Here is a 20,487-nt window from a genome sequence, read left to right on the forward strand (position 1 = left end):
CCACTGAGATTGCAGGCAACTGATGCGTGGATATGCCTATATAGGATTACTTGTGAAGAGAGGGGGATTTATCATAGGTAAAAGAATTACAAGATGTAGAGTATCCAGTTGATCTTTGAGCAAAACTGCCATGTCCCCTCAAGCCACTGTTACAAAACGAACAAGTAATAAACCAGCACACTGTCATGATGAAATAAAATAAAACAAAAACCCTCCAGACAATACCTGTCAAACAAATGTGTACGGGTTGAGTTTATTGCTCTGTCAACAGTAGCAATTGCTTCAACAATTGAGCTTGCTACAAACTGATCTCCATTTCGACTGACATCAGGAACTAGAGAGAGGGGGGAGAAAAAAAAGAGCTGCAAATTTATCCGCATGCAAAAATGACTCACTATGAGCAAAGTCTAGACACGACATCATTTTTCTATTACAAATAAATCTCTTTTTTTCCCCTAAAAAGATTTACTTTTACAGCTGAAAATTTTCAATATCTTGAGAACATCATTAAAAAAAAAAAAGATTGCGTTGGGGATGCCTCCATTCTTCTACAAGTTCAATGAAAAGGTATAAATTACCATTAGTATTTGTTCTCTGTTTTGCAATACAAAGGTGTTAAAGAACCCCAAACCACAATGACATATAATCCAAAGACATACTGAAAATATGTGAGCCATGGTAGATTCACACTGTCTAAAAGGCTCTGGGCTTTTTCTTGATTACTTGATCCCATTACCTTCTAAAACAGATAGGAGTTTCAAAGGCAGTGCATTGGACATGTGAGTCTGCTGTGCAAAGAAAGAAAGAAAGAAAGAAAGAAAGAAAGAAAGAAAGAAAGAAAGAAAGAAAGAAATCTCTGACTCTTTAGGTTTCCCTAAAGCAAATCCAGGGTTCTCAGCTGCAGCATGTAATCTTATCTGTATCTTAGCAACATTTCTGATCTAGAGGTGGGGAAAGGCTGGGTGGTCTCTAGGAAAGATGAAAGACTCCTGTTTCTTCTGCAAGCCCTGGAAAATATTTTATCTCTTCAGTATTCTCAGTCTCTTGAAATTCTGCCACAACTTCCCTGCACTCCTTCCTTCTAATAGTGAATGCAAGTGATGAGTGTCAACAGAATTGTAGCCATGACAGCCACTGAGAAATAAGGAGGAGGTATCATCAAGCTTGTGGAAACTCTGAGGTTTGCAGAAGCACAAAAAAACCCACAGCCCAACCCTTTAAAATAAGCCAGGTAGAAGAAACCTCGCCAAAAATAGCCCAGTCCAAACTCTAGATTACCTTTCTAACAGCATCCTCTGAAACAGGAGACAATGATGTACCGTATTTTTCGCCCTATAGGACGCACCGGCCCATAGGACGCACCTAGTTTTTTTTTGGGGGGGGAATAAAGAAAAAAAATTATTCCCCCCCAGCCACGGGAACTCCCGCAGGGCTCCCCAGGCTGCGGATAGCTTCCTGAAGGGCGGGGTGCTCTGCTTCAGGGCGCCCTGCTCTCCGGGCAAGCAGGCTGCTATCCGCAGCCTAGGGAGCCCTGCGGGAACTCCCGCGGGCTCCCCAGGCTTATGGATAGCTTCCTGAAGCCTGGAGAGCTAGAGGGGTCAGTGCGCACTGACCCCTCTCGCTCTCCAAGCTTCAGCAAAAAAGCCTGCATTCGCCCCATAGGACGCACACACATTTCCCCTCCATTTTTGGAGGGGGGAAAGTGCGTCTTATAGGGAGAAAAATACGGTGTATTCTTCTTATTAGCAAATTTGCTGTCAGACACCTTATCATCGAGCCATCCAAATAATAATTAAATATGCAATAGAAATTATCTTCCCTTGGTGTGCCTGACACCTGTGTTTCAAAATACCTTTCCATTTCCCTCATTCAATTTGATGTTCTAAAATTTAGCTGAGCTTTTTATCCATTACCACACAAACTTACTCTATCCGAAGACGAAGAGGGAAATTCTCTCCCTGCAACCCTTCCCTTTTAAAGTAAAGGTAAAGGGACCCCTGACCATTAGGTTCAGTCGCGGACGACTCTGAGGTTGCAGCGCTCATCTCGCTTTATTGGCCGAGGGAGCCAGCGTACAGCTTGTGGGTCATGTGGCCAGCATGACTAAGCCGCTTCTGGCGAACCAGAAGTTCTTATAATTTCTACATTCTTCCACCAGTTACTGCATTGCCAGTGAAGCCTCTTCTCTTCTGAAGATCCTGGTAATATTTTAGAGAGATACTTCCACACCAACTGCAGTTTATAAATCTTACCATTTACACTTAGTACCATACTAACTGAAGAATATCCAATTGTATTCCTTGCAACACATTCGTAACGGCCTTCATCTGCTGGTCCAACATCACGAATGGTAAGAAATCCCTCAGGGCTAACGTGAAATTTTCCACTTTCAGTAACTTGAACACCATCCTGCAGCAAATCGGAAAGCCAATTTAATTTACTGTTATAAGTCCACCTGCTGGTGATAATCAAACACTAACAAACTTAAATAAACTAAAAAATACATTGTATTAATAACGAGAGCTATGCATGAAGAATATAGGACGGGATTCAACTGTAAGCAGAAGTCCTGTGTGCCCCTCAAACTTGGCTCCAGAACCCCCCAGAACAGCATGCAGGGAGAAGGGATTGTTCCTTTTGCAAGTTGAAATGTTTGACTTCGGCTGAAGATGAATTCCTCCCATACTATTACCAAGTAGGAGGGCAACTTCTGAGTCTCATATATTCAGCATTTCATTTATAAATTACAGTACTTTGTATAATTTTAAAATTTATAAGCATGGAGATTAGAGGATGGGTCATAGCCAAATCTTTTCACAGAATTGAGAAAGCGTTAAGAAGTATTATTCCCCTCCTGCTTACTGTTCCAAAGCTCTCTTCAACCATTCTTGTTCAAATTTATTTGTCTTCCTTCCCTTTGTCAAAGGCTTTGCTCCACATTGTCACTTCCTACAGTTTAATATTCCAGGCTCTCAAATGAGGAATTTCTCTTTCCCCCCCAGTATTTTGCATACAAAGCCCTTGCTGCTAATATCATGTATATAAGCTCTTTACTTTTAGGAAGCATATTTTACAGTTTAATTGCATTGCTAAGTACCTGCAGTTTGAATAACTTTTCCAAACACATGGTCTCAGAAAGAAGTGAAACTAATAATTTATACCAAGGCGACGCAGCTGTCAGCTACCATATGCTTTGTAAAGAATGAACTACACAGGAATCTGAAAACCTATTCTAATTATAAACACGAGTTTATTACCTTATTCCATGTTATTACTGGCTCAGGCTCTCCTTGAGAACTGCATGGAATCTGCACATTTGTGCCAACTACTACTGTCATATCACTTGGAACATTACCAAACACAGGGGTTACTAAAAAATAAAATAAAAGTTGCACAGAAGCAATGACAAGTGGGTAATAGTCTTTAAACAGAAACATTCACATTCATCGAGGCTACAGTTGTACAACCACAAACCTGAGGCTAAGCCTCACTTAACTCAAAATTGCTTAAGTCTGAATAGATATGTATAAGATTATATTACAATAGTACCTCGGAAGTCAAACGTTATCCACTCCGGAAGTACATTCAACTTCCAAAACGTTCGGAAGCCAAAGTGTGGCTTCCAATTTGTTGCAGGAAGCTCCTGCAGCCAATTGGAACTCGCAGAACCCGCACTTTGGGTTCCAAAAGAATGTTCACAAACACTCACTTCCAGATTTGTGGCGTTCGGAAGCCAAAATGTTTGACCCGCAAGACTTCCAAGGTGCAACTGTATAACAGGGCAATCCTATGAATGTCGACTATAAATAAGTCCCTTAGAGTTCAATGAGACTTAGCTCCAGGTGTGCAGGATTGCATTATAAAGTACAGTGATACCTCAGTTTAAGAACAGTTCGGTTTAAGAATGATTTGGTTTATCATCTCCGCAAAACTGGAAGTAGTGTCCCAGTTTGAGAACTTTACCTCGGTCTAAGAACGGAATCCGAATGGTGGAAGGGCACCGGCAGCCTCATTAGAGAAAGTGTGCCTCGGTTTAAGAATGGTTTCGGTTTTTAAGAACGAACTTCTGGAACAGATTAAGTTCATAAACCGAGGTACCACTGTAAAGGTTTTTACCTTGAAAACATCCCTCTCACCTAAGAACATTCCTGCCAGTAAGAGGTTACTTCACGTTAATACTCTTAAAAAATTGGGCCTGTTTTATGTACAAAATAATAATTCAATATCATTCAACAATTATTTATGGAGGCTTCAGCAGCAATAGACAGAAAAACAGGCAATGTTGCCCCACCCTCCTCCTGAGAGGGGTATCACTGCTGCTTAAGGGGAGCAGGCAGGAGGCTGGCCATGGCAGGACGCTGTGGGCGCACTGGCAGTGCCAATTTGCTGCTCCCACTGGCATACCCCTACAGCCCTCATTTTTCCACTTGCCCTGCTTCTCAAATTTGAGAAACTCTCTATTCAACTAAAAATTCTGGTGATGAAAAAATTCTGTATTTCATCGCTCTCCTCCCTATAAATGTGCCAAGCTTTATCTTCCTAGCTTGTCTCCAATAGATAGATTACATCTCTCTCTCTCTCTCTCTCTCTCTGTGTGTGTGTGTGATAAATTGAACCGTATATCAACTGTATACTTAATGGTTCTTAACATGTGTATGTTCAAAAAATGGAAAATCTAGTCGGATTTCAAACCGAAAGATGGTTTAAAACACATTAACAATCTGGATGAACATGAGTTTTTGTGAACCTACCTCTAGGCTGTACGGTCAGATGAACAGCAACTCTTTGAGATCCTACAATGTTAACAGCTTGACATTCATACTGGCCTTGATCATGTAAAGCAACTCTGGAAATCCTCAGTGTTCCAGATGATAGGACTAAGTGCCTTCTGTCTACAGAAAGTTGGCTTCCTGAAACACACATTTTTTCAAAAAAAAAATGAAAGTATTGCACCATTGATTTGACGCTGGGTCAACAATATTTCCAAAGCATTCTTCGTTCTGGCAACCTCTTTCTTACAAAAAGAAGATGGAAATAGGACAATTAAAATGGACAAATTTTACCTGGTTCCTGTTAATATCATTCCCCTCCCCAGCTTTCCCAGAAAATGCAGCATGGTGAGGGAATGTACTTTAAGAAAATATTTATATATATTCTCAAGCCTAAAACAACCCTGTTTTGACCATCTCATATTTGTACAGGTCTGGGTTCAGGCCTCTTTGATTTGGTGGAAGCTCATATTTTGCATTCTCCCAATTGTGGATTTGCCTTCTTCACTAAGCTTAGCCAAAGAGATTTTAAAGCACTAAGAATGATACCAGAAATGATTATTGCGAAAGAATAAGTCAAAACTGTTTCCCTCTTACAATTGTATTGTCTTAATTCCATTGCAGAAACAGTAAAACACTTTTGAGATAATGGAAGATTTTTAAAAAGTGAAGATTAATATCAAATATCATCATGTACTAATACAGCAAATGCTGTCTACTATACTTTTTACATCTTCTTCTGTGCCTGCTCTATTTTAATAAATATATACAAATTTTGAAATAAAACAATAAATTCTAGCTTTTCACCTTGATCATGAACAAATTACTTGGAAGCATATCCTAGTGAAATCAACAGTTCAAAGTGATCAACACAATTCTGCAGGTTCTTTAATGCAAGTGTAAACAGTAACGTGTGTATTTGAGTTCTTCCACCTGTTTCCTCTGCAGCAGCTGCAGAGGAAAACAAGAGGAAAAATCTGTGAATGGCTGAAACTTCTGCACCTTCATATAATATATTTAGAAGAGGAATATCTTCACAATCACGTAAACATAAGTTGCTAGGACTTCAGATTAACTAATAACATGTATCTGAAGGAAGTTTCAAGTCATTATCAACTAAGAAAAAAGCTCAAATCTTGTCTCTATTTCAGATACATAAATTATATGTGATTAGTGCCTACAATTCAAAGCATATGTAATGGTCACATAACATGTGTCATGTAAAATGTGTTATTAACCTTTAAGGAAAAAAAGGAAGGAGATAAACAAGGTTAAAGTTGATGGTTGTATCAAGTCAAGTTGTCCTATTCACACAAGAGCATCCATTTATGGAACTGAACCTTGGGGGGGGGGCAGGGAGAGAGATTCAGAGGTAGGAGAGAGGTGGGAAGTTCTGTTGTGTGAGAGAAACCTTCCTTGGATAAAGTCCTAAGCCTAGAAATCTTCCAAGTTAATCAAAAGGCAAGAGCAACATGTGGGACAGAGGTAACTGATGGAACAGCCAAAGAATGGAGACCATCTGGCCGTACCCAATAATGACCAAATTCTCCTGAGCTAAACTTCAGGGGCTTTTAAAGCCCAACTCAAATGAGAGGTGAGTTTTTGAAACTTTCAGTCACCAATAACAACTGTTACTAGCAAAATCAGGGAAACTGAAATAGACATAATTTCTTCTAGATCACATAATGGCTTGAATTTTGCAAAAACGTATTAATTTTTTTCAAGGTGTACAGATTTCTCCCCAAATCTAAATTCTTACCTCCTTTAGTCCAGGCAATGACTGGCTGTGGATATCCCTGGGCCTCACAAGGGAAGTCAACAGTTTGTCCCTCAATTACTATTCTGTCTTGAGGAGTCACAGTAAACTGAGGTACGGCTATGTGATAAAGAGAAAATGGAAAAAGAGTCAGAACATATACTTCAGACTATAGCTCATGGAACCACAGAACATCAGTACTTTAGATTGTAGATCTAAACACCACGTACCTTGAACAATGATGAATGCAGTCGCATGGATGCTATCGATGCTGTTGGTTGCAAAACAGGCATATTCTCCACCATCTTCCTGCTCCACGTTTTGGATGTAAAGCCCTCCTGACGGAGTTATGGTGATGCGAGGGTCACTTGGGAGAGGAGTTCTGTCCCCTTTAGTCCATGTGATCCGTGGCTGGGGGTGACCGGTTGCGCTGCATTCCAGGGTGACACTTTCTCCAACCAGTACCTCTGTATTTTGGGGGTGAATCACAAAGCTTGGCCTAGCTGTAACAAATGGAAGAATGTTTAAGATACCCTCTGTTAACACCAGTATTCTGGCATTTAGAGAAATGAAACAAAAGAAATGTACACTCTTTAAAAGAAGTTGCTGTATCGTATTGTTTTTCAGCGCCTTATTAAAATAAGGACACGGCTAGTAAACTTGGGTCATGTTCATTCCATATATAAAAGCTGAGAAAGGAAGCACAGCATGAGCGGACAGGAAAAAGCAAACTGGATTTTCCCTTGATCACAGTACAGTGGTACCTCATGTTACATACGGTACCCTTTGCGAACACTTCGGGTTACGCGCTCCTTGTTGTAGGTGCTCCTTGTTGCGAACTTTGCCCCAGGATGCAAGCGGAAGTTGCGCTTTGGCGGCACGTGCGCAGCGGGAAACACCATTAGCAAAAGCGTACCTCATGTTACGAGCGGTTTCTGGTTACGAACAGACCTCTGGAACCAACTAAGTTCGTAACTGGAGGTACCACTGTAAAACTAGCAGTAGGCAATGTGGTGGGGCCATAGGAGCCAACTCCTAGGGGCCATGGGGGGGGGTTCGGCCCCCGTAATAAGTGACAAGTGAGATGCTGAGGAGAGGGGGAACTGAGACGTGACAGAGACTGACAAAGTGCAAATATAGCCGCAGAAGCACCAGATTGATTCCACCAGTGCATTTCTACTGCCCCAACATCCCTGCCTCCTTGGTCTCTCCTCCTCCTTCCCTGGAAGCAGTAGCAACACAGTCATCAGGAGGTCAGATGAGAACCGCTTCCCTGCCATACCTTCTGCGGCTGACTAAAGCTGTTTATCCCTGACTGTTTTTTCTTGTGCAGCATTTGTTCCTGGCAACTGAGTTCCACCAGGAAAAGTGCTCTGCTCCCACTCGCAACTAATGCACTTTAAATCTCACCCACCTCCTGTTATATAGGCCCTGTATCATAAGGATATTATTATGTTATATGGAATCTGGTGCGGACCTAAATATTTCTGATTTCACACTACTTCTAAATTTACAAAATAAAAATAAAAGGAAGACCCTAGTCAGGCTGTTTTGTGTGTTCTAGATCTGCAACGGGTCATGCAAAATTATATTGTACTATTAAGCTTATCTCTTTGAATAAGAGGTATGCAACATACTATTTTTTTAAAAAAATGGCATTAGAAACATACACACCTGGTGAACCAAAGTAGCGTAGAGTAACTTCTTGAGTTTTCACTTCTCCTGCCACATTTTTGGCCATGCACTGGTAAATGCCTTGGTCAGTCTCTTGAGTGTTCTGAATCATGAGCGTGCCATCATCCAGCAAGTTCAAACGGGAATCCGTTTTCATACTGAGCTCATTACTATGGAGAGAGAAAACTGTGGGACTAAGAACCTTTAATTTATAAGTATTCTAAAAAATTACCCCAAAAAACTGAGCACGAATTTGTTCAGTGTGTTGTGTGTGCAGGCCCTCACAGAACTGTATAAAAGCAAAAGATTCCAAGGGTCATCTAGTTCCGCAGGAATCGCAGCTAATCTCAAATTCAAACAGTTTTTGCAAGTGATCTGATGTTGGTCAATGAACTCTTATTAAGATGAGTCTACACAGAGAAAATTATTTTCTAATAATAATAATAATAAATTTTATTTATACCCCGCCCTCCTCAGCCAAGACCGGGCTCAGGGCAGCTAACACCCGATATAAAAACAAATAGATTGAAATACAACTTAAAAACAAGATTAAAATACAACATTAAAACATTAAAATACAGCCTCATTTCAATGGAAACTCAAATAAAAAACTTTGGGGGGGGGATGAAAATGTCAAGTCTTCACCAAGCAGCCTTACTTGTTTCGAAGCCAAATAATTTCTGGTTTGGGATTGCCTTCAGCTCTGCAAGTGAAGTAAACGGTATTCCCTGAGGTAACATCCACATCCTGAGGCTCTGACGTAATTCTTGGTCTCTCTGTATAATCAACAAAGCATTTTTATTTTTTTTTAATGTGACTGAAAAATAAACTATGAATAGGTTAGCTCTTCCATTTTAACGTAAGGTATAAACGATTAGCTCTCACAGATGAAGCTAGGCTGTGCAAACCTAAACACTATTAAGCATATCATCAGTTATTATTTTAGGCTAATAATAAAGTTTTAATATATATTAACAAAAAAGTTTACAGTACGAAGATCAATATGCCGTGCATTGCACAATTTCTTTAATGTCTCCTTCTAAGAACAGTTTTTAAAATGCAGTGTCATACGTATTACAGCTGTCTTAAATAACTGTACCACCAAGAGTTTTCAGACTTTCAATGCAATGACAGAAAAACCGTAGAGGTAAAAAGAACCACATGAGGCATCATTTAAAACACATAACAGTAGACCTTCACAGCTTGCTGAACACAATACTTAAGATCCCTGCTGGAGCAGAACAAAGGCCTAACTCGCCCAGCATTCTGTTCTCACAAATGCTTATGGGTAGCCGCAAACCCAGACATCAACTATGTTATGTCAGTATCCTGACAATACTCTTGTTTTTGCAGTCCCAAGCAGGCAGCCAGAACAGGTTGTTTATTAAGTCCAATGGGCCACATGGCTGGCTAGATTTGGTGGTTCACAAGTCATGCAGGCCTCGCTTAAAGTATCCTGTATCTCTTTTGAGGGTTTTAATTTCAGCTCTGTCATTTTATGTGTATCAACGCCACATGAATGTTTGGCTGCTTGCCTAGAATTTCTATCCTCACATTTACTCAGCCATCACACGACACGTGCAAATTTCCAAGCAAGATGCCCGAATCATATTTTCATTATTATAGGATGAAGTAGTAATTCACGGACATTTAAATACGCTTCCAACAATCCTTTCTGTTTCAAGATGTGTGGGGGTTTTTTTTCAAAAAAAGTTTATTACATTGGGCAGTATCCAATGATGTACATAGTTCTGTTGACACAAGGACCTCTGGCTGAGCACTGGTGTTTCCACCTGACTCTCTACCCTCTGTGCATGCCCCCTCATTCTGCTCTGAGGTCTCTCCCAACCCTTTGGAAGGGAGGTAAGTCAAGCCCAGGCAGACACTGTCTCTGGCTAGGCGACAGCCAGGAGGGGAGGAAAAGCATGCTTTCAGGGGCCAGTGACTTGAGGGCATTCCATGCCTCATGAAAACAAAGAAGACATTGGAAGAGCAGGGTTGGACGAAATGACCCTCAAGGTCCCTTCTAACTCTACGACAGTATGATTCTGTGATTTGGGGAGGGTGTGGGGGCACAAAGGGAGAGGAGATGGAGGGGAAGTTCCATTGTCCAAACAGAAATAGCAGAACCACTTTGTTGGAGACTGCCCATACCTTTGTGGATTATTGCTAACAAATGCCAAGAAGGGGCTGCCATACAGAATGGCGTGCTTTCATAATGCAACAAATAAATGAGGATGAGTCAGGAATAAATGGAGTAGAGAGATCCCAGGAAACAATTAAATTGTTTATTGTTAATATGAAGTGCACATGGGCATGATGTAAGGTAAAGGTAAAGGGACCCCTGACCATTAGGTCCAGTCGTGATCGACTCTGGGGTTGTGGCGCTCATCTTGCTTTATTGGCCGAGGGAGCCGGCGTACAGCTTCTGGGTCATGTGGCCAGCATGACTAAGCCACTTCTGGTGAAACAGAGCAGTGCACGGAAACGGCATTTACCTTCCCGCCGGAGCGATACCTATTTATCTACTTGCACTTTGACGTGTTTTCGAACTGCTAGGTGGGCAGGAGCAGGGACCGAGCAACGGGAGCTCACCCCATCGCAGGGATTCGAACCGCCAACCTTCTGATCGGCAAGTCCTAGGCTCTGTGGTTTAACCCACAGCGCCACCCGCGTCCCATGGGCAAGATGTCCTTCTCAACAAAATTTAGATATCATTCCCATCCACCCCAGAAACAGACAGATGGAGGCAAATTTACACACACACACACAATCAATCCATCTTACCACAGTTAAGTTCTTCTGGTGTTATTGTGGCCACTGATCTTCCCTGGATTCTCCTTGGATATTCACAAGTAGCTGCAGCTTGCGCATTACCGGACTCTGCATATGTCTTCAGCAAATCTGCTAGCCACAGTATTTCACAGTCACAGTGAAGTGCATTTGAATCCAGACGCCTGGACAAAACAACAAACTGTACATATTAATGAAATCAAGCATGACACGTACGTACTGTGAGATGCTGTAAGACTATGCAGAATGCTAGTGGGAAACCTGAAAGCCAGGAGATCCTAATTTCATTGGCGCCAGTTAAAAGTGAATTTAGCTACGAACCTTGTACTGAATGAAGCAGTCTTTACTTGGAAGAAAATTTGAGAGACAGACTAAGGTTACTCTGCATCAGACTTCAGTCAGTTGCTACAACCCGAGTGCAATTAATCAAGGGGTGTGTTTAGTGAAGGATTGGAAGCGGGGGCTAAGAGACAATTTGAAAGAATAGTATTTAAAACTCTGGTGTTGCTGAGGTCCACCTGGGATAAAATAAGTTAAAATGCTGCCACTGATTCCAAATCTCCTCCCCACCTAACTCCATTTTCCCATCAAATGACACACAGATAGTATTACTTGTTATTTTTCTTAAGATTAATAAACTGTGCTTTTATACTAAATCTCTTTTTTTCTGTGTATATTGTAACGTTTTATGGTTGCTAAGGCCATCAGCTGATGCGAATAAAGTTGTATCTGTCTATCTTAAGATTAATAAACTTAAACGGTGCAGTTTTGTGATACACGAAGAAACCACCTCCTTCTGTTGTTATATTAATAAAACACAATGTGGTGAGTGACTAAAATAATAATAATAAAAAAAGAGGAGCCGCCAAGATTTTTAAAAGCTGTCATTATTCAGTCTACACACTAGAAGCTCATAATTGTCAAGATAAAACATGTAAAACTAGAGGTTAATTTATTTCCTTCTCCAGATGAAGCAAGGTGAAATGAAGATATGATAGAGTTCAGGCTAATGTTTAGCAGTGACTCCTGTAAAAAAATTTACGACCCTGGTCCACAGTTTACTCAACTAATGGCAACAGCACCATTACTCACTGCACTGGAATACAGGAAATTGGTTTTGGTAAAGAAACAGATGTGATGAGAGAGAGAGTGCGCAAGTCACTGTGACAGATCTGCAATCTTTATATTTACCAGGAATCTGTGCTAGTGGTCGTGAACGAATTGTCAATTACAACAGGTATTCTCTCTCTCTCTCTGTTTAAGATAATAGATACCTTTCTCCATTTGTAGCACCAAAGGTCAGAAAAACAGGAAGGGGCTTGCTCAGGAGCCAAATGTGTATTATCTGCTGAACACTGAGATTCTGTACCTAGCACAAATCTAGCTTAAGATACTGGCAGGTCAACGATGAGGTAGATACTGCCTCTATCAATAGTTACCACCTGAAAATGGCATATAAATACAAGAGCATTAAAGAGTATAGAGTTAGTTGACAGAAGATTAAGTACAATTTTAAAGGGGGAAAGGAAATTTACTTACAGTCGTTTCATAGATTCCAAGTGACTAAATGTCCCGGGAATTAAATGGGATATTCTGTTGTTATGTAAAAATCTGTTGAAATATTGCATTTACTAATTAGCGGTTTGAATGCCTTATACCAGTCTTTCCCCAGTCTAGCATGCTTCCTATGTACTCCTTTTTTAAAAAAACATGTTGATGTATTTGTTGCTGCATATCATTGTATTTTTATAAGTAATGACCCAATATTCCTGTTAATGACTATAAAATACGTTCGAAAGCTGAGGGCATCTGGAAAAAATGTAAGTGATGATGCAGCTCAATCTTATGGAAGTTTTAACTAGTAAATTGAGATTTACCCTCAAGTAAGTGCAGGGCTGTTGCCAGATTTTAGGGGGCTTTGGGCAAAGTATCCACCAAGTGTGGTATCTAGCAAAGTAGTTCTGCTAGCAAAAGGACTTCCACTTGTGCAATGGAACTTCCTCTCTTCTCCTCAGGCACCCTCCTCAAAACTGGTTTGGTGGGGTGAAGAACTCCCAGAACAGGTTTAGGGGGCACACAGAAATCCTTACTTCTGTGCAGCCAGAAGCCCTTACAGTACCTTGTCTGCGCACAACGGCACTGCTTCTCAGTCTCTTGCAGCCTCCGTTTCTCTTAGCCTTGTTCTTGCAGTTTGTTCCCTGTCTCTCTGCTCCCACTTCCAGCTGTGCCCCTCACCCCCGCCAGTTTCTCCCACCCTGCCAACCAGGCATGCTGCGCCCTGCCAGTTGGAAGACCAAGCCGAGAGGAAAGGGAACTAGGCTGCGTAATCATAAAGTGTAGTTCCTTTCTCACTTCCTCTCAGCTCCATTTTCAAAATGGTAGCCGATTGCCTAGGCAGCGGTTGCCAAGATCTCAACAGAAACTGTGCTTGGAGATACTTGAGTGGATTTTAAACTGCAATTTATTTCCTTTGCACTGAAAAATCCAAATTGCACTTTTGCCGCAAGATTAGCAGCAGGCTGGGTGGCCAGCCTAGGGTCAATCCAGGTTGGTGGGTGGGTGTGTGAGAGAGAAAGAGACCAATTTGTTCACATCCTCTCTCAAGAACAGTGGCTACAGGGACTTGGACTTCAGTTCCAATGTCCAAGCACAGCAGTGCTACTGCACAGAATTTCTTCCCAGGGAAAACTATATATACTGAGGCTACATTTTATTTAGGGCTTATCCAGTTGGCAGCTTCCTTACTAGCTAATTTAGCATGGAGTAAAAGAGAGGTTCCAAACAGCATGGCGGCTTTGTGCTTTGAACTTGGGCTGTGTACACATTAATGGCTTGAAACACAGCCAGGTGGTTCTTTTTCTCAAGCCAGATCAGTGCTGCTTTAGGTAAAAACGCATCGAAATGAAGCCTTTCTTAAGAGACAACAAGACAAATATAGATTGCGGCTAACATCACGCGTCCACCGCTTCCCAAAGCAGAAGTGAGAGCACCTGGAGGTTGAGTAAATGGGGCTGTGTACACAGTCTAGGATTATAAGGAATCGCCATGGGGACTGTCATCCTCCATGTGAGGGGAAGCTGCCATCTGGAAGAGGGAGTAAACAAAAACAAAACTTACAATCTTTCAAGTTTGGGAAGATGGGTAAATGATTCTGGTTCCAATGTTTCAATTTGATTAAAGTGCAGGTACCTGTTGGGGAAGGGGAAGGGAAATAAGACGACACAGAAACACAGTGTGCTTAATAAAGGGTCCCAAAGCAGCTGCTTAAAAAAAAAAAAATGTGTACAAGTAACTTGGATCCTACAGCCATCCTGCATTAAACAGAAAGCCCAAGCCTTTATACAACAGGTGGTGCCCATGATCTACTAATGCAGTACAAATTATCAGGTAGGATCATTATATATCAATCACCAGGAGATTCAGAACATTTCAGAACAAACCTATGAATAACATTATATTAAAGGATAATGTTTGGATGTGATGTCATATTTTCGTTTATTAAGCATAGGGGACTGGATTCAACCAAGTTGTTGGGCAACAAGTCCCGCTAACACAGCAGAACTTAACACCCTTTCCCCTCCATGCACCCTCTCCAAATCTGTTTGCTTTTGACGGCATTCCCATATATATATATATATATATATATATATATATATATATATATATGAATGAGCTCTTAACTGATTCATGAACTTACTGGCCCTCAAATCAGAATGAAAGAAAAAGAAAAAAAAGATGATTGCTTTGTGATTAATGTTTCCATCCACAAAATATAACACATGCTTTATCTACAGCAGACATCTTTCTCCTGTAAACAAACTACCACTTACCTCAGCATACATTGCTTACATGAAATAGTTAAGAAATACAATTCTACATTTGTTCTCCAATGAGAAACTTTCAGCTCAAATTTAAACCTAAAAAAATAAATGCGGTCATTATGCACACATGCAGCAGACCCACTTATGATCATGTGGCACAGCAACGCCTGGGATACAGAAGTAGGGCCATTTTAACCTTCTACAAAACACTGATACAGGAAATAAATGTTTACGTCCAATATGAGCTACGGCATGCAGTTCAATTTCACATTACATGCTTCTTCATTCCTGTTTTGGTGAGCACTAGAACAGGGTAGTACCTGACATCCATTTCCAGCACCGTCACTTAAATGATCTTTGGTCACAAGACTGGGATTAAGAGTAACTTCTCTGTTTATGGAAGAAGTGTGCATGCACACGAAAGCTCATACCAAGAACTAACTTAGTTGGTCTTTAAGGTGCTACTGGAAGAATTTTTTTTGTTGTTTTCTCTGTTTATACTAATGACTAGAGTAGGAATGTTGTCCTTACAAGTATGGAAAAGGCAGAACATTCTACTAGTCATATTCTCAACCTTCAAAGTTACACAAAAACACACCCAGAAGTAATGACAGCTGTTTGAAAATATCTGTAAGCCTTTTAAGCTATTTTATATATATATTACTACCACTTTCTTTTGAAATATTGCACCCCTAAGAATTTTGCACCCATGGCAATTGCTCTCTTGACCCCCGCCCACACTACGCCACTGGACACAGCTATTGTGAGCAAATGTGTTATTCTGTGATTAATATTCTACCAGTAATGAACCAAGGATATGTTGCAATAACAGAGAACAATAAAAGTTACATCATTCTTTGTACAGTGAAGAATCATTTCGCAGAAGAACAGGCAGAATCTACAGAGCAATGCTTCTGCCACACCCATTAAAATGTACCTCCACCTGATATGTATGACAGTGAAAGCATGCAATTTTTGAAAGCATCATCATGCACCTTAAAACCGAAAAAGTTCAAAATAAAAAAGAAAGAATGGTGCTTGGTTCTACTTGGAGTAACAAAATCGTACGCTGTTCTGTACTTCACAATTAGGTACAACACTATTGATATACGTATTTAGCATCTGGGATCCCACTGATGTCACAACATAAGTGCTTAGGAAATGAGGGTGATGGTCTGATGTCACTTCCTAAATGAATGTCTGTGTGTTACTCTATGTCATGCTTGCAACCATACATCAAACTGCTGCATCAAATTTCATCACCAAGCTACAGCAAAGCTTCTTATTAAGCAGCTTCTGAAAACCTTAGTGCTGTATCAACACCACAGGAGTATGGCTAATATGAAAACTGATGTGTGTGTGTGTGTGTGTTAAAGAAAAGCTAACATATTAAAATCCACCTCAGACAACAATTTTGTCAAATTGGCTTCATTTGAAATTCATGGAGAATATATCTATGGATGATGACCATCTATTATAGCTAAACTGGAACCCTTATAATCAAAAGAAGTATCCTTCTGATTTAAAGATGAATAGGCAAATGGGGAGGCTACTTCCAACACATCTTTCTGACAAGATTCCCAGAGGTTTTGGCAGGCTACATTGACCCTTGGTCTGATCCAGCAAGTCAATTTCCTTCCTTCCTTCCTTCCTTCCTTCCTTCCTTCCTTCCTTCGCATAGACTTATGCACTGACTTATATTGACTTATGTCAATGGGGTCTGAGTTGGAAGATTCAATCAATGTGATAAAGCCCATTTTAAAATGAAGATATTTTCCTGCAACCTACTCAAAATGCTCTAAATTGTGTCTGTACAGCTTGACTTTTTTACTTTAACCACCACTAAAATGTCATTTAAAAGCATAAATATTTTATTCATTTATTTAATAGATTTCTATACCACCCCTTCAAAATCCATAAAAATAAGAACAAAAATATGGCATTAGGCATTCATACAAACAAATACACACTGACAAAATATTTAACTACTACACCCAACAATTCTTCATGAGTTATTCTGCAGAAATTCAGCTATATCTGATGGCATACTAATATAGCAGAATCATGCTGTTGTCTACTGCACAACTGAAGTTTAAAATGCTGTGGCAGGGATGGGCAACTTGTAGCTTTCCACAAATCATCGGATTGCGGCTCCCAACATCCTTGACCATTGGCCATGCTGCCTGGGACTGATGGAAGCTCATCAAACATACTGTACATAGTTAAATCTATAACTGAATCTATCACAGCACTAAGGACTATTGCTGTTTCATACACCCACAGCCAAAATGTACTCTTGTCCCCTTGAAATCCAAAAGGAGTTTAGTTTTCTGTAGGTTACAGGGTGTGCTCCCCAGCCATATTTTTCTATATTTTGAGTTTTCCTCTGTTTGATGCAGGGTGGATAAAAATCAATGATTTTTTAAAAGATTTTTTAAAAATTTAAATCAGTTTTTTTAAAAAAAATTAAATTGGATTTTTAAAATAAAATGCTTCGGGAGGAAAAATCTTTCTAAAGATAGTTTTCTATTTAAGTTACATTATAGTCCAAAGGCTATATATCAGCAAATAAGAATTTGTTTTAAGTTTTTCATGTGCGCTAAAACTCAGTCTGTTTTTTTTTTAAACAACAACACGTTTAACCACATCAGTTAACAAACATGGATACATATGCTATAATGTTATTGTTTTAAATAAATTGCTTAAATTGTTATTAAGGAAATGATTATTTTTCTCCTTCCAATAAAGTACAGCAGAAAAGTTGTCCAAATATAAACTGTTAACTTATTAAACCTCACAATAATCTCATAATTATCTGTCTATGTATTTCTAATAGTATAACCAAATCAGTAATTTTTGATATAACTGTAAAAACTACTCTGATAATTTATTACTCCAAAAATGAAACCTACATCTGGTTGTAAATATTAAGATTATACCAGCAAGAATGAGTCTTTCTGTTAAAAAAAGAAGAAGATTTAAATCAAGCCTTAATGACTAGTGATTTAAATCAAGTCTTACAAATTAGTGATTTAAATCGATTTGATTTAACTCAAATCCACCCTGGTTTGATGAGGCAAAAGCATACCAAAATTAAAAATACTTTAATTGCAAAAAGTATAGGCTGGGGAAAAAATCAGAACATAAATTCTACCTGGTTACATTGAGGCAATCAGAAGTTAATTCCACAAAATTCAAAACTGTAAAGTATTTGTAAGAAACAGAAGAACTGGATCCAAATACATGTTTTAATTCTTGTTGCTATACTTGAGTCTGCTCACGTTAAGTCATTATAAAGTGAACGGATAGCCTTGAGATGTAAATCACAAATACAATATGAACACAGACAGAATGAATTTGACAGACACGTTTTCTGCGTATTACTAATTGCAACCATGTTGGAATAGAAACCCATTCCGTGCAGACATGCAAGGCATGCAGGCAAGAAATGTCGACCCAAAACGTGCACTTTTTCTCTGAGGCAACCAAGCAGATGACAGCACAGAAGAGAAAAGGCACTTACAGTTGTTCTAGAGAGGCAAGTCCTTTAAATGCTTGCCTGTCAATTGACTGGATTTCATTCTTGTACAAATAGCTGAAACAAGAAACAATCAGTAATATTAGTATACACAAACGAGAGCTACATTAATGCGGGATGGAATTAAGGCAACACGTGAGGACAGTTTTCCAAATACATATTAGAAAGCAACAAAACAAGACATGTATACACACCAAAAACACTTTTCTTTTCTTTTTAACTTGAGCATCTGCCTGCCATGGTCTCTGGAAGCCAAATAAGATTTTGCGCAGGATTTACGATGACACACCAAATAGATTTTGGTTCTTTTTGCTCTTCTGGAAATGTATCTCCACAGAATTCAATTGGCAGATCTGTGGAGCATCTTTAAAGGCATGAAATACAGCAATTGTGTTCTTCTCTATAGGACCACAGAAGTCTTGAGTGAAGCTAGAATGCATGGAATTATTGGAGAAGTATTTTATTTTTTTTACTGGACTGAGATCAACTATTATCGCAATTCTAGTTCAGTAATGTTTCTACTGATATTCGATTATCAGAAAGTGCTTCATCCCAGCCAAAGGATCATTGCTCCATTCTCACAAAAACATTAGCAGATCAAAAATTATAGCCAAATGAATATACAACCCAAATGTATGAAACGCTGGTCCATCAGACTTTAGTTAATGTAGCCCTTAAAACTCTCAAAAGCCACAAAACAAGGTAAATGTTACTGGGGAGGAGTTTTATAAGATCACTAACAAATTTGCTGGTACAGAGACCTCTTATTTAATGATTAATTTCGAAAAGATTTTAAAAAGCAAAGCTCCTGCACCTTTGAGAGTTGTGAAGAAGAGATTTCAGCAGGTACACCTGCTAAAACTTATTGTTCTACACAACAAATAAAGGTGTAGCAACCCGATCCTCTTTTGCATCCAAGCACCCTAATTTGTAATAGACTACATCACAGGGATGTGTGCAAACCTCTTGCTAAATAGCCACAGACATAAGATGGAAACTGACAGGTTAAAAAATGTCACTCCAGACACAGAAAAGAGGACAGCACGACTGAGACTTTCCCTTCATATGTTAACTTGAGCCATTGTTCAGACACCAGAGAATGATTCTCACACCCACACAGAGAATGCATAAAACTACATAAAAGCTGCATGCCATCTTAGATACCAGTACACTAAACTGTACTTTCCAGAAATGAAAGTTTTTGTTAAGCTTGTGTCTTGCTTCTTGAACACTTTCAATACACTCACAGTGTGCTTTTGGGGTGGGGCACAGCATGTATTTTTCAATCTCCCTCTTCTCTTAGGCAGGTTATTAAAATGCTTCTGTCTTAAGATAGTTAATTAAGCATTTAACTGAAGGGGCTTTTCTCTTTAGGCAACTGGGACACAGCAGCAGCTCCTATTTAAGCCTTCATCTAAGAATGACAGCTGCTGAACCAACACCTGAGTTCTGTTCTTATGGAGTCTCCAGCCTGAGCCCTTCACAGAGCTGTCCAGGGTACCACCAAAGCCTTGTCTTGTCTCTGTACTCTTTAGGATATTGCTCAAGAGAGAACAGTTACCATGCATAAAGCCCTAGCCAGGGCTTTTTCCCCCAGCTGGAACTCACTGGAACTCAGTTCCAGCACATCTCAGGTGGGCGCCATTACCATTATAAGAGAAAAAGGGAGGCATTCGTGATGATTTCTGGCACTTCTTTTTCTAGAAAAATTGCACTTTATCATTTCTATAACATACTAAATTAGCAACATACTTTATCTTACTTGTGATAAGAACAGCCCTATGAGTTGGGTTACTATCAGTTCAACAATCAAAAAGATTTTAAATTTCCTGATCACAGAACTTAAAAAGTCTCATTTGCAACAGAACCTTGAGTCGTTCAGCTGTGTCCTTAGGCCTTTCAACAGCTACATGTTTCCTAGTGTTTTCAAGTTCTATCAATCAAACAAATTTTACAGGTCAGTTAGGTCATAGCAAGGAAAACAAAGCGATGGCTAGTCCTATGCAATGATCTTTGTCACTAACAACTGCTTATGGATATCTTATGGACAGTAACCCGCAGGAGAAACTATCCTCTGTTTCTAGATCTGACACTGACTGCCACAGGGCTAAGGGGGGAAATATAAACTGCCATCTT

The 20,487-nt window shown here is 39.7% G+C and overlaps 1 protein-coding gene across 3 annotated transcripts in view; it reads right to left on the reverse strand.

The window, feature by feature from the left end:
• PXDN (peroxidasin) overlaps positions 1 to 20,487 on the reverse strand; it is a 73,136-nt gene that overhangs the window by 23,107 nt on the left and 29,542 nt on the right. For 2 of the 3 annotated variants that reach the window (XR_014546464.1, XM_083607053.1), the window contains exons 4-14: positions 14,110 to 14,181; positions 12,532 to 12,603; positions 10,987 to 11,156; positions 8,858 to 8,975; positions 8,200 to 8,369; positions 6,756 to 7,028; positions 6,529 to 6,645; positions 4,752 to 4,910; positions 3,258 to 3,370; positions 2,253 to 2,409; positions 226 to 334 (exon numbers count right to left, since the gene is read on the reverse strand). Coding sequence is in view for 2 of the 3 variants with exons in the window: in XM_083607053.1 (XP_083463179.1) it covers positions 226 to 334; positions 2,253 to 2,409; positions 3,258 to 3,370; positions 4,752 to 4,910; positions 6,529 to 6,645; positions 6,756 to 7,028; positions 8,200 to 8,369; positions 8,858 to 8,975; positions 10,987 to 11,156; positions 12,532 to 12,603; positions 14,110 to 14,181 (1,530 nt within the window). In the remaining variant the exon portion in view is untranslated. Of the gene's footprint in view, positions 1 to 225; positions 335 to 2,252; positions 2,410 to 3,257; positions 3,371 to 4,751; positions 4,911 to 6,528; positions 6,646 to 6,755; positions 7,029 to 8,199; positions 8,370 to 8,857; positions 8,976 to 10,986; positions 11,157 to 12,531; positions 12,604 to 14,109; positions 14,182 to 18,336; positions 18,409 to 20,487 lie in introns of all 3 variants that reach the window. The other variant, XM_083607052.1, reaches the window with a different exon arrangement.

Source organism: Podarcis filfolensis (assembly GCF_964270895.1).
Source record: "Podarcis filfolensis genome assembly, chromosome: 3".
Classification (NCBI taxonomy): Eukaryota; Metazoa; Chordata; class Lepidosauria; order Squamata; family Lacertidae; genus Podarcis; species Podarcis filfolensis.